Raw genomic sequence first — 13,781 nt, 5'->3', positions numbered from 1 at the left:
TTATTTATAGATGGGACATACCGTACACATACTGTATGTGGTTTCAAATTGATTGGCGCTTTGACCATTTTCAGGCTGCCATCCGCTGTCGAAAGCCTATGTCCGACGGCCGAAAAGCGTCGGCCGTTTGGCCAAATGTCGTTCTCCGAGCTGCCCTCCATTCTGTAATGGCCTAGGCAGGTATCTAGTCTAACCGTCAAAGCCTTGTAGCCCAAACAGACACCATTCAACCCAGTGATTCATCCAAAAAGATCTTTTTATTCTGTTATTCAGTGCTTCACTTGCTTCCATGATGGTTAATATAACGCCAATATGTTCTCAGGGGTTTGCAGCAGTATGCTGCGGATTTGCTGCGCTGATAACTTATGTAAGTTCGCGACGTCTCCCCGTGTCCAGTGTCGCAAATTGACGAAAGACCCCGTAGCTATCCCTGCGCCTAACTTATAATGTCTTCTTTCATCCTTTGAGCAGTTACCCAGGACCATTTGCTGCAAAGTTGTCGGACGCCTACAACGGCTATTATGCTTTCAAGCGGCAACTTCACATTATAACACGACAGAACCATCTCACGTATGGTACGTGCGTGGTGTATCGGATCGGTTTACACTTTAGCAACAAGCTAATCTATCTCCGCTTTAGGTACTATCGTGAGGCAGGGGCCTAACAAGCTCGTGTTCAACTCCGTCGCAGCTCTACAAGGTAAGGTGTAAGACTAGTTTAACTGCATTTTGCTGACACAGAAGCGTAAAGATATATACAGAAATGATAATACTACTAAACCTAAGGCGTATATTGCCTTGGGTCCTAGACTATCAATCCCGACCATCTTTACAGCGCAAGATCGTCAAGTGCACCGAGCAAGGCGACAACTTATTGGTCGAGCCATCTCAGAGCGCTCCATGCGTATATTCGAACCTACTATGCATGACCAAATTGATCTCTTGATTCGGCATATCTTCCATTCCATCAAAAGGCCTCAATCTACCACTATCAATATGACCGAGCGCGCTAGACTTCTCGGATTTGACCTTGCCGGACTCCTTGCATTTGGCTATGATCTCAACCTTCAGACACAAGAAAAGAACAGTTTTGTATTACCAATGCTGGAAGCCGGGTTCTTCTGGAGTAGCGTCTTCCTTCATTGGCCTTTGACACGCAAATTTTCCATAACGTTAGCTACATTAAAGGTTTTTCGCCGATTAAGGAGCCAATATCTTTCTTTAGTTGAACACATCATTAGCTCTCGTACTAAACAGGATAAAAATGCCCAACATGATCTCTATTCGATCGTTGCAGATGAACTAGACTCATCTGGGCCTGATGGCATACGGGCGAGTGAGCTCTGGGCCGAAGCTACTCTATTCCTACCAGCAGGTATGTCATCCACAACTAGCTGTAATTGTGTACTATACTCACCAAAATAACCAGCGGGGGATACAACGAAAACCGCACTAGCAGCTATTTTCTTCTATCTTTCCCAAAACGTTCACTGTTACAACACGCTTGCGAACGAGATTCACTCCAAATTCACAAGCGGGAGCCAAATCCGCGGCCCATCCTTAGCGGGCTGCCAATATTTGAGGGCCTGTATTGATGAAACATTGCGAATGTCCCCGCCGGTCGCCGGCATCCTTTGGAGAGAAGCGTATCCGAGCGAGCAACCCTTCATTGTAGACGGACACATGATTCCCCACGGTACCGTTGTCGGGGTGAATATCTATTCGATCCACTACAATAAGGAGTATTTCCCAGACCCATATACTTTTCGCCCGGAAAGATGGTTAGATGATGCGAAGACAGTGCGCGATGCGTTCGCTCCATTTTCGGTAGGCCCTCGAGGATGTGCGGGTAAGGCCATGGCATATTTGGAGATTTCTCTCGTTGTGGCTAAGATAATGTGGTACTTTGACTTCAGATCTGTAGCAAAGAGTGGTAGTCATGGAAGCGAAAGCACGGGGGTGTTTGAATTATTGGACAATTTCACTTCAAGCCATGAAGGCCCTCACTTGGAATTCCAACAACGGGGAGAGCACTGCAAAGAGTTAGATAGTACATAAGTAAAGTCGCGAACAGACTGGAGCTTTTTCTGGAGAACCTTGATGAGCTGAGAATGATGGTGACTGGACCTACGGTTCCCTTGTGGTAGATACTCATGATAATAAAATGTCTATTGTTAAATCAACGATTGGATTACTAGCGCCCCTCGACTATTAATATCATAATTGTCATTATAGCGAAGAAATCACCCGACGATATATTAGATCACCAACTAACTTAGCGAACTCCATGTCTATCCAGCATCCTCCCCCAGTTCGGCTTCATAGAGTTCTCCTTTCAACAGTTGCGAGAAATTCCTTTCTGTAACTACAAGGATATGGATGTCAGAATGCGCCTGTTAGCTTCTCTTGTCAGGGCTTAAGCTCATTGACGTACACTACTAAGATAAGATCTTTCCACTCCATGTCGTGATCAGTCGTATCGTACGGTTCGATCCGAAAACGTCGGAAAATATTAGCTATCGCGACTAAAAGTTCGCACCAAGCCAGTCTATCACAGAGAGATCTTGTCAGTTGATAAATCAATTTGCAAGCTAGAAATATAGCAGAGGAAACGGGTATGCCGCTGTGGCATTGACCCCTGCTTACTCTTTACCTAGGCACTGGCGAGGCCCTTTGTAGAAGGTTGCTAGATGTTTATCAAGCCTCGACGAGTGGGTAGAAGTCCATCGATCGGGGTTAAATTCGTTTGGCTTAGGCCAGATCTCGGGCTGGCGATTAAGCACATAAGCAGATGTGTGTATGTTCACCTATGAAAATGTCAGCCCAACTGATGGCGCCAGTTATCACCTATAGAACCTTCTCCTCCTCACCCCTGGCTGCAGGAAGCGACCATGAAGATAATATCCTTCAGCTGGCACCATCCTGGGGAGACGTCCTGGAAGCGGATTTCCGAGTCTCAATATCTCCTTGATTGTTGCTGTCTACCCAGGTATGTCGGTTAAATCCATCTTATTAGGTTTGATGTTTATTCTGCTTACTAGGTACGGCAGCTTTCTTACGCGGTCGTAGGTGATCTCTTCGTTGAGTGACGGGAATTCTTCTATGAGCTCATGTGTCAAACGCTGCTCTACTACGGGGCAGGTACAAATCTTGTAGATGCCGAAAATTAAGGCGGTGGAGGTTGTATCATTCCCTGCTATTAAAAGCATTACGAGTTCATCGTTCAATTCATCTAGACTTGGGGGGACGTGGCCTTTAACGGCATTTGGGTCCATTAGTCTATCAATAACCGGTATTCTTGCGATACCTCGAGAATTGGGCGATTTCTGAACGGAGCTCTGTGAAATATATTGTGTTGTGATCCTTAGGCATTTCTAACCAAACAAAGAGACGGGTCAAACTGCTAATCTCAATCCCAGCTTGCAAGGACAGGAAGGGTAGCTTACACGTTTCAAGCTTGTGATCGGGAGTGGGAAAATAACGGTGGATGTTGCTGAAGCGATTTTTAACGACAGTGCTGAAAGCATTGGAAATGCTGTGGCTGTCCAACCTATCTTGAAGGCTGCCTCGAGATATCTGGAAAATTCATTGTCAAAGTTTGGATCAGTAACACATCCAAGCTCCTCCCCGAAGACAATCTTGGAAATGATGTCCATGGTGAAAGCTTTTGAAGCGGCGGTGATGCAAATCGGTGTTGACTGAACGGACGCTGTTTCAAATCTCGCTACAAGCTGCTTGGTCTTCTCTAGCACATCTAGAGCAAGCTCGTGCACCCGGTCTCCCATGAAGGCAGGGCTTAAAACCTTCCTCCGAAGGCGGTGGCGAGCGGGATCTAGTTCGCCGATCAAGGTACCAGGAATGGATATAGCTTGATAAAATTTGGCGGGTTTCACGAAGGGCGAAGTGACACGGGCTAGGTCTTGAAAGACCTCTGGATCATTAACGTGTAGATCGTTGACGCCGATTCTGATCACGGGCCCTGTAGGCATGAGACTAAGCTGCCATTACATAACAGTGGAAAGACGTCGGAGTACGATTACCATAAAGATTGTGAAGCCTCTCAATCTCGAATATTAACTCGCCATTTCGATAGTAATTCCAATAGAACTCCCACCACGAGTTCGATACTACGGCAAGTTTTGATCCGGGATAATGTCGCAAAGGATGCAGATATACTCTATATATCGCTAACGACAACCAGCTGATCAGTGTGCCTACACAAGCAATCGTTGTTATGGTCGCCATTATGCCCATAGACGAAACTGATAGAAATTGGATTTGCAGATTTAGATAAAACTCGGTAATTAATAAGATTCTCAAGCCATTAAACACAGTCCCGGTATTTTGGGCAGTCTTCCAGCCCCGATCATATTCGGCCGACGCAGAGATCGGCCGACCGAGTGGATTTATCAGCACTGCAGCCCGCGTTGTTAGTCGGCCCAGCATGGTTTCAACACAAGCCTTCCTGCATGTATCTAGCTAAGTACCTTAGATTGGTATGTATTACCAGCGAGCCTGCGTAACTAACTGCTAGCCCTATATTGAGGCTGGAGCTGAAGAGAGGGTAAGCTGACGTTGTGACAAGCCAAATGCAAGAACGCCTCAAGTTCCCAATATATTGCACATGCCGCGGATATAAATATACTCATCCTTTAATTACCGGCACTCAGCCATTTGCAGTAACCACCGAGTCTCAAGAAGGATTATGGGGCTGTATATGATGCAGTGCGGCGGCGGCAACGTGAATAGTAGCGCTGTGGCTTCTAGGCCCCCATTTCAGATTTCTAAATATGACTTCAAACTATCAGCCAGTTTAGGAAATATAAAGTATGCTGTGACTTGACCTCTTTAATCATTCCATTCGAACATCAGTTTCGTTGCATCCACGTTGCACTACACCTAAATTCGCAATGGACCTGTTTTGGCTTCTTCTTCTGGTTTACGCCGCCTATGTAGGTGGGAGTTCAGGCGCGGATCCCGTGGATCAATTTCTAAGCTCGCTTGGGCTTGATCCCGATAATGTGTCCCCTGAAGCAAAAAGTCAAGGTGGTACTGAGCTTGTATGCGCTGCTCTAGCCAGTGTGGGTAATTACTCAGCCACCACCACGACTCAGGCAAACGGAACAGTGTATATTCAACAAGCGGATGCTCATTGGTAGGTCTAACAGTGCGCTTCAAAGCTCAGACATGATAACTGACCACTCACAGGTCAGCAACAGCGTATAAGCAACCCCTCTGCATTTTCTCCCCCGTTGACATCGATGAGCTTCGGACTGCGATTCTACTCAGTAACTTCTCGGGCAGTCAGTTTGCCATCCGCTCGGGTGGTCACTCGCCACTTCCCAACTGGGCGAACATCAATGGCGGTCTCCTCTTGTCCATGACGCACATTAGCGATTTGAGTTATAATGAGACCTCTGAGACTCAGCGTTCGGGGATGGGGAATACTTGGGGTGATATATATAACTACTTAGTGCCGTACGGACGTGTTGTAGATGGCGGGCGCCTAGGTGAAGTTGGCCTAGGCCTAGCTACTGGCGGTAAATACGAACCGAGAAACCCCTGAAAGTGTCTATTAACTTATCTGGATCACACAGGGGGGCTATCGCACATGTCGAATGCGAATGGTTGGGTGTCTCAGAATGTTGTGTCTTACGAAATCATGCTATCGAATGGAACGCATCTTACGGCGAGCCATGATGAGAACTCGGACTTGTACTATGCTGCCAAAGCTGGGTCCAACAACTTCGGTAAGTTCTGAAATTCTGCGGGTTGGCTCGTTTATATGTTTCGAACTCGTGTTATCGAATGTGCGCTCATCATGATAGGCGTTGTCACCCATATTACGCAACGGACTTTCCAAATGGGCAAGGTATGGGGCGGTATCATGCAGTTCCCAGGGAATTACTCGACTCAGTTCATGGAAGCGATGTTCGAATACCAAACGGATGGACAACTCGACACAAAATCTGCAGTTCTTCCGTACATCGGGATCAATAATGACACGATTATTACGACCTTTGTTTATTTTGACGAAGTACAGCGTCCAGAAGCCTTCAAGCCTTTTTACGACATCCCTACAACAGTAGACCAAACTATGGTATGGGACAACTTCTATGAGTTGTCCAAGGTCGCAGTTGATTTCGCAGTCCCTAGGTATGCTATTTCAGGTATTGGGCAGCCCGGCCTAAGGAATCATTCTAATAATTGGACTGCAGATGGACATGGGGGGCGACAACTCTCGGTCTAGACAAAGACACATACGCTGGGCTGATAGCAGTCTTCTCAGAGTTTGTCCCGCGCATACAAAATATCACCGGGGGCACCTTGGCCCCCATGATACAGCCCATCTCCAAGACGATGGTCGAGAATTCGAGGGTCCTGGGAGATGATCCGATGAATGTAGATCCTGACCCTCAAATATGTAAGTGCTATTGAAATAGCGATAATCGCAGCTGAACTGCTGCTAGATTGAACTTTTATTAACTTCGTGGTCTTAACTCTAGGGGTCAGTATAGACATAGGATGGTCGTTGGCGGCGGACGATGCGACTGTCGATGGAATTCTGCGGGACTGTCTTGCGGCGGTTGAGGATTACACCAGGTCTCGCGGCGTTTACAAGCCTTTCCTCTTCCTTAATGACGCCCATGCCTCTCAGAACCCTTTGCAGAGTTACGGGCAGGACTCTTTTGATCGACTCAAAGTCGCGAGCCTCGCATACGACCCGACCCAAATGTTCCAGACCCTTGTTCCTGGTGGCTTTAAGTTAAGTTAGAGAGTTGCCTTTTTTTTTTTTCAATTTTTTTTTTTCATAACTATTGTATAAGTAAGTTGACCTGGTTTATGAAACTTGTTGGACGATGAATCTCTGGGTGTGAGTTTGGAAAGGCAGAAATGCGGAATAGCACTCAAAAATTAGGTTGGGGAATTTGGGAGAATGATAGTTTCAATTGATTTCGTCGTCGTCTTAACATGGGCTGTGAAATAAGTGTGGTTAATTGCACCATTCAACCTATACGGAGTTTGTGCTCGTGATTCGTCAATTTTATTTGAGGTACGTGATTATTAACTCACCCAAGGGAAAGAGGAGAACATGCTTTACTTAAGCCGAGATTCCCGCAAGACGTATCCCCATCAAACTAAACATCGGATAGAATAGCATTTCAACATGGTAGCAGCACAGTTTGGTTCCGCTTCAGTGCACGATCCGACGAAGCCGGTACATGCTGGCCCGGAAGATGGTTGGCATGGCGTCGTAGCGCCAAGATCACGCTTTGCCCCGGACTCTGGGAGGTACCATCTCTATATTGGCTACTTTTGTCCCTTTGCGCACCGAGTCAATTTGGTGCGATATTTGAAGGGACTTGATTCAGCGATCGACATTTCCGTCGTTAAGGCATATCCAAAGGGAGAAAACGGCTGGCCTGGCTGGGCGTTCCCTGGAGCTAACGGTCCTGACGATACATACGAGGGGTCGACTCCGGACAAACTCTTCGGCTCGAAATACCTGCACGAAGTCTACTTTAGAACCGACAAAGACTACAAGGGAAAGTATAGTGTCCCTGCACTTTGGGACACTAAAGAAAACACCCTGGTGAATAACGAGAGCTTGGAGATGCTGCGATGGATGCAACGAGGATTTGATGAAATATTGCCCGAGAGGAGTCCGGAGAGAAAACTCACATTGTACCCAGAGCATTTGCAGGCGAAAATCGACGAAGTTGGCGAATGGTTGACGCGCGATCTCAACAGTGGCGTTTACAAAGCGGGGTTTGCGAAGGACCAAGCCGCCTACGAGAAAGGTGTGATACCTGTCTTCGCAGCGCTGAACCAGCTGGAACAATTAATCCACAAGAATGGCGGGCCTTACGTACTCGGAAAGGCAATCACGGAGTTAGACGTCCTGGCTTATGCGACCGCTATTCGATTTGATGTTGTGTATGTGCAGCATTTCAAATGCAATCTAGGCACTATCCGTGGCAACTATCCCGTTATTCATGAGTGGTTGAAAAACCTGTACTGGAATGTCTGGGGATTTAGCGAGACGACGAATTTTAAGCACATTAAGGAAAACGTAAGTCGCATTGATCCACGGATGAGTGTTGGTATAATTCGGATCGCTAACATATGATTAGTACACCAAAAGCCACCATGATATCAACCCGCTCGCCATTACACCCCTGGGTCCTTACCCGGATGTTGAGGAGGGTGTGAACCTAGACTTCAGCAGTATTAAGCCTGGAGTTATAGCACATCCAGCAGTTCTGGAACAGCAGAAAAACCTCCCTGCAGTTTAGACGATGGTGATTGGTTTCGGACGTCCGTGACACATCTGTTGTGCTATGCTGTGTTATGCTTACTAAGGGAACGGAATAGTATAAGACTTGTGGTGGATCCTCTGTCAAGCGCATGTAGAATCTCGACCTCTAGGACTCCTTGAAAGATCTAAATTCAATCCAGCTAGCATCAACTAGACACCTGAATGGAGGACGTCACAATCTAGTAATGTGAGGGGTAGCATGAGATTCATTACATATTTCAGATTTGTCTTACATTCTTATCTAACCAGCCATCTTTGAGTGGCCCGTTATCTATTATGCGTCTTCCTATGCCGGGAAGCTGAACCAGGGAGGTGCTGTAGGTAATAATGATAAGGAAACCATGCACCGCTTGCCAAGAAATGACGAGGACACGCACGGTACTAGCTGAAGATCGTCATCAGGGGTAACTCCAAACTAGATCTACCATTTCAAGGTCCAATGCCTTCTTCGGGGTACATCTCTACAAACGCTTATCTCTACTGACTCTCCGAACCCCCGCAAGCGGCACAAGAACGATACGGTGAGAACCAATGCCTACTTAGGTAGATAGATCTGATGTGTTCATCTACGATAAGAAACACAATGGACAATTCAAATTCATCTCAATCCCAAGCTTCATTGCTTTTGGAGCTTGGAGCTTCTCTATGGGGCATTTCGCATCGTAAAAGGTGCTTGCCTTCCATCTAGGTAGATCACATAACCCTTAGAACACAGCTTAGACACCCGCGATAATGAGTTCTATCGAAGAGAAGAAATCCGATGGCGGATTGAATGCTACTGTCGATTTTGAGCACGGTCGGACCCAGCTTGGAACTCATGATGATGTACAGAACCTCACAGTGCTCGGCTACAAGCCAGAACTACATCGCAATCGGTCGATGTTCACATTACTGTTCCAATCCCTAGCAATCGCTGCTGTAAGTAAAAATGACCTTTCGAGTTTCAATTGAGTTGTTAATACGATTGTCAAGATACCTTATGGATTTGGTGGTCCGTTGATTAGTGCTATCTATGGAGGTGGTGAGTGAGAGTACAGTTTCTTCGCACTCCGTCATATTAACCCCTTGCAGGACAATTACCAATGTTCTTGGGTTGGATCGTAAACTTGATTCTTGCCGAATGCATCGCTCTTTCGCTTAGTGAATTGGCTTCCAGATGGTACGTATATGAATATGACTTCTTTATTCCAACTCATTCCTCAGACTTGCCTATGACTGACACTCGCACAGTACGTAACACCACACGTCTCTTACTCATCCCCGAATCCGAATATACTCCAAGCTGGAAGCCACCAGTCTTTTAGAATATGCGGTATTGATCTACTAACATTTCGAGACATTAGACCCGACATCAGCAGGGCCATATTACTGGTCTTTCCAACTCGCCAGCCCAAGATATCGCACTCTTCTATCCTTCATCTCCGGTTGGACATGGCTCATCGGCAATTGGACGATTACTCTATCCGTCAACTTCGGTTTCGCATCCATGCTCGCTGCAGCCGTATCTCTCTTTGAACCTGACTTGACCTTGGAGGCTTGGCAACTGCTCTTGATCTTCTATGCTATATGCGTCCTCACATTCTTCATAGCAGCATTCGGAAACAAGATTCTGCCTCTAGTTGATACGTTCTGCGCGATATTCACTGCTATTAGTATCTTGGTTACTTGCATCTGCCTCTCTGTGAAGGCGGATGTTGGGAGACACTCTCCGAATTACACTCTGGTAAGTAAACCCCGCTGGATGGGTGTAGAAAGTAAGCTTATTCTTACTTTTAGGGACACTATGATACATCCCTTTCTGGTTGGAATGGGTTTTCATTCTGGATCGGTATCCTACCCTCAGCTTACACGTGAGCATCGCGATACCCAATCTGGTCTCAACCGTAGAAGCTGACGATAGTCCAGGTTTTCCGCCCTCGGAATGATCTCGTCGATGGCAGAAGAATGCGGTGATCCCACTATAAAATTACCGAACGCCATATCCCTTTGCGTACCAGTTGGCGGTATTGCGGGGTTGTTCTTCGTAAGTAGACCCCTTCCTCTCCGTCAGTTGCCAATCCGCCCCTAACCATGATTGCACGGATAGATCATCCCAATATGCGCTACACTTCCGGATTTAACGGACATACTCGACGCACCTGTAGGTCAAGCACTACCATACATATTCGGTAGAGTGATGGGAACCCCTGGAGGCGGCCTCGCTCTAACGGTACTCGTCCTGGTCATCACTCTCTTCTGCTCCATCTCCATCACCGTCGCTGCCTCACGATGTACCTGGGCTTTCGCGCGGGATAACGCGATCCCACTCGCCCACATCTGGTCCAAGATTGACAAGCGTCACGGCACACCCATATTGGCACTAGCCCTCACGACCCTCATCGAGATGCTCCTTGGTCTAATCAATTTGGGTTCTTCGTCGGCTTTCCTCGCCTTCGTATCGGTGGGTGTTATCTCTCTTGCCGTGTCATACGGTATACCGATCGTGATATCGCTGTTCCACACCCGGAAGGAAGTCAATAGTGCGAGATGGACTATGGGGAAGTATTTGGGCTTGATAGTGAACCTCCTCGCTGTCGCGTGGATCGCGTTTGAAGTGGTCTTGTTCTCCATGCCTACTGCGTTGCCGGTGACGGAGGCTAGCATGAATTATGCTATCGTGGTCTTTCTTGGGTTTATGATGCTTAGTGCGATATGGTATGGGGTTTATGCTCGCAAGGGTAAGTGTCGCGACGATTCAACTCCCTCCGGATCCTTCTACGTTGTCATGCAGCTAACAAGGCGCCATGTTTTCAGTTTATCGAGGACCCCCGGAATCCGATGGACTTACCGTCGATTCTTAATCGTGCGTGGGATTGAATGCCTAGTTAGGCTTGCGTGATAGGTTGATACCCTAGGGAAACGAGGTCTCGCTTTCGTGATCGCTCCGATACAACATCATCGTGCCCATGCGCAATGTATGGCCCTTTTAATTAATTTCGAAGGAATATTCAAATATCGCCCCCCAAGTCCATGCCTTTTGATTAACCATCCACTTGCCTCTAGTCGTTCATCACCCCCTCTCCAAAGACAGCATCCTTGCAGCGTGCCAAAAATTGCCCTCTCTTTCATGATGGGAATCAAAACACAACACTAATAATCCCCACGAAAGTGCATAATTATTATATTATTTTTATACTATGAATTTTGAACCCTTTGCCTCATTAAGCATTCATTCCTTCGTCGTCAATACCCATGCAATCACACCAGTCCAAGAGGACCATCTATCTTCTAATACATAGTGCAATGTAAAATACCTACGCTCATACTTCAGTCTCTTTCTCCAAAGCCCCGTTGGCAGCAGCATCTCTAGCTCTTCTCCTCTGCTGCTCCGCGGCCCTCCGTTCCATCTCAGCTTTTCGCTCCTTGAGAGCGATGCAAAACTTAGATCTCGCTCGAATCTCTTCGCCTTTCCAGATGAAAATGAAGGGGATAACGCACATGAGTAAGCTCAATCCACCGAGCAAACTGCAAGCGCCGTCGATTCCAAGGCGCGCAAACATAGGCTTCGTCGCAAGCGGGAGGACGACTGCGAAGACGGAACGGCAAGAACTAGCGGCTGCATTGGCGCTCGCGGCGAATATCTCGTATGCATCTGTGATATAATTAAGCAGTGCCATAAAGATCAACACTGCGATAACCCAATCAGCAATGTTCCACTACAGATTTCCTCCATAAGGTAGCACTCGGCTCCCGGCGGACAATGGGGTACTTACTAAAGCCTCCACCAAAGGGGATGCCAGCCAACATAGGCACGACAAATGGCACACCTGGGCGGGACGACCAACCGAGCCAGAACAAAGATATCACGAACAAAGGACCACCAAGAGTAGCCAATGGGACCCGACGGAATTCTTCTTTTTGCGCCCAGGCGGATCCACGGGCCTTAGCGTTAAGGAGCACGCGATCATATGCGAAGAAGATAGGCACGGCGAGTACCGCACCAGCCCCGACCGGTAGGTAGCACAAACCGGTAATTCCCGGGGATAAGCCATACACATTCGAAAATATGATTGGAAAAGCCTGGAAGGACATGTAGAAGATGGCGTATACCAGTGAAAGATAGAGGCACGTTGCGGTCACAATAAGTTCGGTCAATATCATGCGTATAGGTCGAGTTAGCACTCTCGTGAACAACTGTTTGAAATCATTTGCCTCAAGCTCCCAGGCGGAGTAAACCTGAGCCTTAGGGTCCGCCTTTCGAATCTTTACGGCGCGTTTCGTAAGGAGAACGGGGGCGTAAGTTTCTGGGAGGAATAGGGCTAACACCAGTGTCGCTCCGGCAAACATCAAGCCGACCCAGAAGGTCCATCGCCATCCGATACTTGTCGAACAGAAGCCGGAGATAATCGGAGCTAATAGCGGGCCAAAGACAGTGGTCTCCGCGCATACCAAATTAGCTTCGGGTATAGTATCACTATATGGGCATAAATCGGAGTACTCACGGCCATAAACCAAGCCATCGCTCGGCCGCGTGTGATTGGGTCATTGAAGATATCCGCAAGTATTCCCGTAACAACCGCAATCGGCGCCGAAGCACACACTCCACAGAAAAACCGGAACACAAGCATTGCTGGCCAATTCGGAGCAAGGGCACAAGCCATAGTCCAAATTATGAACATTAGGAAACTTGCCGTGGATAGGTTTCGACGTCCGACATACTCGCTCATTGGACCCCCTATTCAATGGTATCAGCAAACAGTCCCACTAAAGTAAACAGTTATAATCCAAAACAACTCACAAATCATTGGCCCAAAAACATAACCCATTAAGTAAGTCGAAATTGGTAGAACAGACTGTATCTGAGCAGTAACCCCCCATTCTGCCATCATGTAAGGGATAGCCATACTTGGTAAAGAACTCCCCATGGTACTATTCGCAACCGTCATCATCGAAGTTATAACGATCAGAGTTTTCCGCCACTACAATCAAAGTCAGTGTTTTCGAGGCATACTATAATTAGGAAGACAGTATTCCAACCTGGGGCCAATTATATGGATTCTCTTTGTCGTTGGGTTCCCACGATATGATAGTTTTCCCATCATTTTCTTGAGATTCGTTTGACCCCGGTACATCGTCGTCGGTTGGTATTCGGTTGTCCGCTTCCTCTTCTTTGTATCGAGCTTCTGCATCTTGGTTACTGATACTCTGGACTAATTCTGCGAAATGGCTTAAACCACCATCAAATCTTCTCGAGACATTTGTAGCTTGGCGTTGCAATTGCGGCCCAGGGCCGTTTGATGGAACATCCAAACTCGACATAGTCGTGTCGTGCTTGTAGGGGGCTAGTTTTCAAATTGGTTCACGAAATCCGTTAGCAAGGTGGTAAACAGTCAAGCTCTAGATAGACCGAGAACTAGCTATTAAACGTAGGGAGGCGCTAAAGGTAGCGGAAAATCGGCACAAAGAGGAAAGAAAAAAAAAAT

The 13,781-nt window shown here is 47.1% G+C and overlaps 6 protein-coding genes across 6 annotated transcripts; 4 read left to right on the top strand and 2 right to left on the bottom strand.

Moving 5' to 3' along the window:
• The first annotated feature begins 174 nt into the window (after positions 1 to 174).
• On the top strand, positions 175 to 2,182 carry F4822DRAFT_404726 (cytochrome P450). Its single transcript, XM_051458230.1, has 5 exons — positions 175 to 367; positions 425 to 575; positions 640 to 699; positions 751 to 1,374; positions 1,429 to 2,182. Exons 1-5 carry the CDS (start codon positions 290 to 292, stop codon positions 2,055 to 2,057), a joined length of 1,542 nt encoding a protein of 513 aa, XP_051314797.1. The 5' UTR covers positions 175 to 289; the 3' UTR covers positions 2,058 to 2,182.
• On the bottom strand, positions 2,135 to 4,290 carry F4822DRAFT_404724 (cytochrome P450). Its single transcript, XM_051458229.1, has 7 exons — positions 4,040 to 4,290; positions 3,446 to 3,978; positions 3,038 to 3,373; positions 2,870 to 2,980; positions 2,646 to 2,806; positions 2,434 to 2,547; positions 2,135 to 2,364 (listed from the first exon to the last, which is right to left on the bottom strand). The coding sequence occupies exons 1-7, from the start codon at positions 4,251 to 4,253 to the stop codon at positions 2,319 to 2,321; spliced, it is 1,515 nt and encodes a 504-aa protein (XP_051314796.1). The 5' UTR covers positions 4,254 to 4,290; the 3' UTR covers positions 2,135 to 2,318.
• A 359-nt stretch (positions 4,291 to 4,649) lies between these two features.
• Positions 4,650 to 6,971, top strand: F4822DRAFT_266206 (oxidase/Diels-Alderase). The gene is made up of 6 exons (XM_051454638.1): positions 4,650 to 5,154; positions 5,208 to 5,539; positions 5,597 to 5,749; positions 5,828 to 6,155; positions 6,218 to 6,423; positions 6,506 to 6,971. Exons 1-6 carry the CDS (start codon positions 4,910 to 4,912, stop codon positions 6,772 to 6,774), a joined length of 1,533 nt encoding a protein of 510 aa, XP_051314795.1. The 5' UTR covers positions 4,650 to 4,909; the 3' UTR covers positions 6,775 to 6,971.
• F4822DRAFT_266355 (glutathione S-transferase) lies at positions 6,972 to 8,907 on the top strand. Its single transcript, XM_051454639.1, has 2 exons — positions 6,972 to 8,073; positions 8,135 to 8,907. Exons 1-2 carry the CDS (start codon positions 7,168 to 7,170, stop codon positions 8,294 to 8,296), a joined length of 1,068 nt encoding a protein of 355 aa, XP_051314794.1. The 5' UTR covers positions 6,972 to 7,167; the 3' UTR covers positions 8,297 to 8,907.
• A 144-nt stretch (positions 8,908 to 9,051) lies between these two features.
• Positions 9,052 to 11,159, top strand: F4822DRAFT_429632 (amino acid transporter; the record flags this gene model as incomplete). Its single annotated transcript, XM_051461137.1, has 8 exons — positions 9,052 to 9,237; positions 9,292 to 9,340; positions 9,391 to 9,548; positions 9,656 to 10,042; positions 10,096 to 10,169; positions 10,225 to 10,342; positions 10,406 to 11,036; positions 11,113 to 11,159. The coding sequence occupies 8 exons, from the start codon at positions 9,052 to 9,054 to the stop codon at positions 11,157 to 11,159; spliced, it is 1,650 nt and encodes a 549-aa protein (XP_051314793.1).
• Positions 11,160 to 11,522: 363 nt separating this feature from the next.
• On the bottom strand, positions 11,523 to 13,744 carry F4822DRAFT_266417 (major facilitator superfamily transporter). The gene is made up of 5 exons (XM_051454640.1): positions 13,336 to 13,744; positions 13,097 to 13,277; positions 12,801 to 13,033; positions 12,072 to 12,735; positions 11,523 to 11,986 (listed from the first exon to the last, which is right to left on the bottom strand). Exons 1-5 carry the CDS (start codon positions 13,615 to 13,617, stop codon positions 11,619 to 11,621), a joined length of 1,728 nt encoding a protein of 575 aa, XP_051314792.1. The 5' UTR covers positions 13,618 to 13,744; the 3' UTR covers positions 11,523 to 11,618.
• Between the last annotated feature and the right edge of the window lie 37 nt (positions 13,745 to 13,781).

This window comes from Hypoxylon trugodes, assembly GCF_022578975.1.
Source record: "Hypoxylon trugodes strain CBS 135444 unplaced genomic scaffold F4822scaffold_5, whole genome shotgun sequence".
Lineage (NCBI taxonomy): Eukaryota > Fungi > Ascomycota > Sordariomycetes > Xylariales > Hypoxylaceae > Hypoxylon > Hypoxylon trugodes.
The sequence above is the reverse complement of the archived record's forward strand: the minus strand, read 5'-3'. Positions and strand labels throughout refer to the sequence as shown.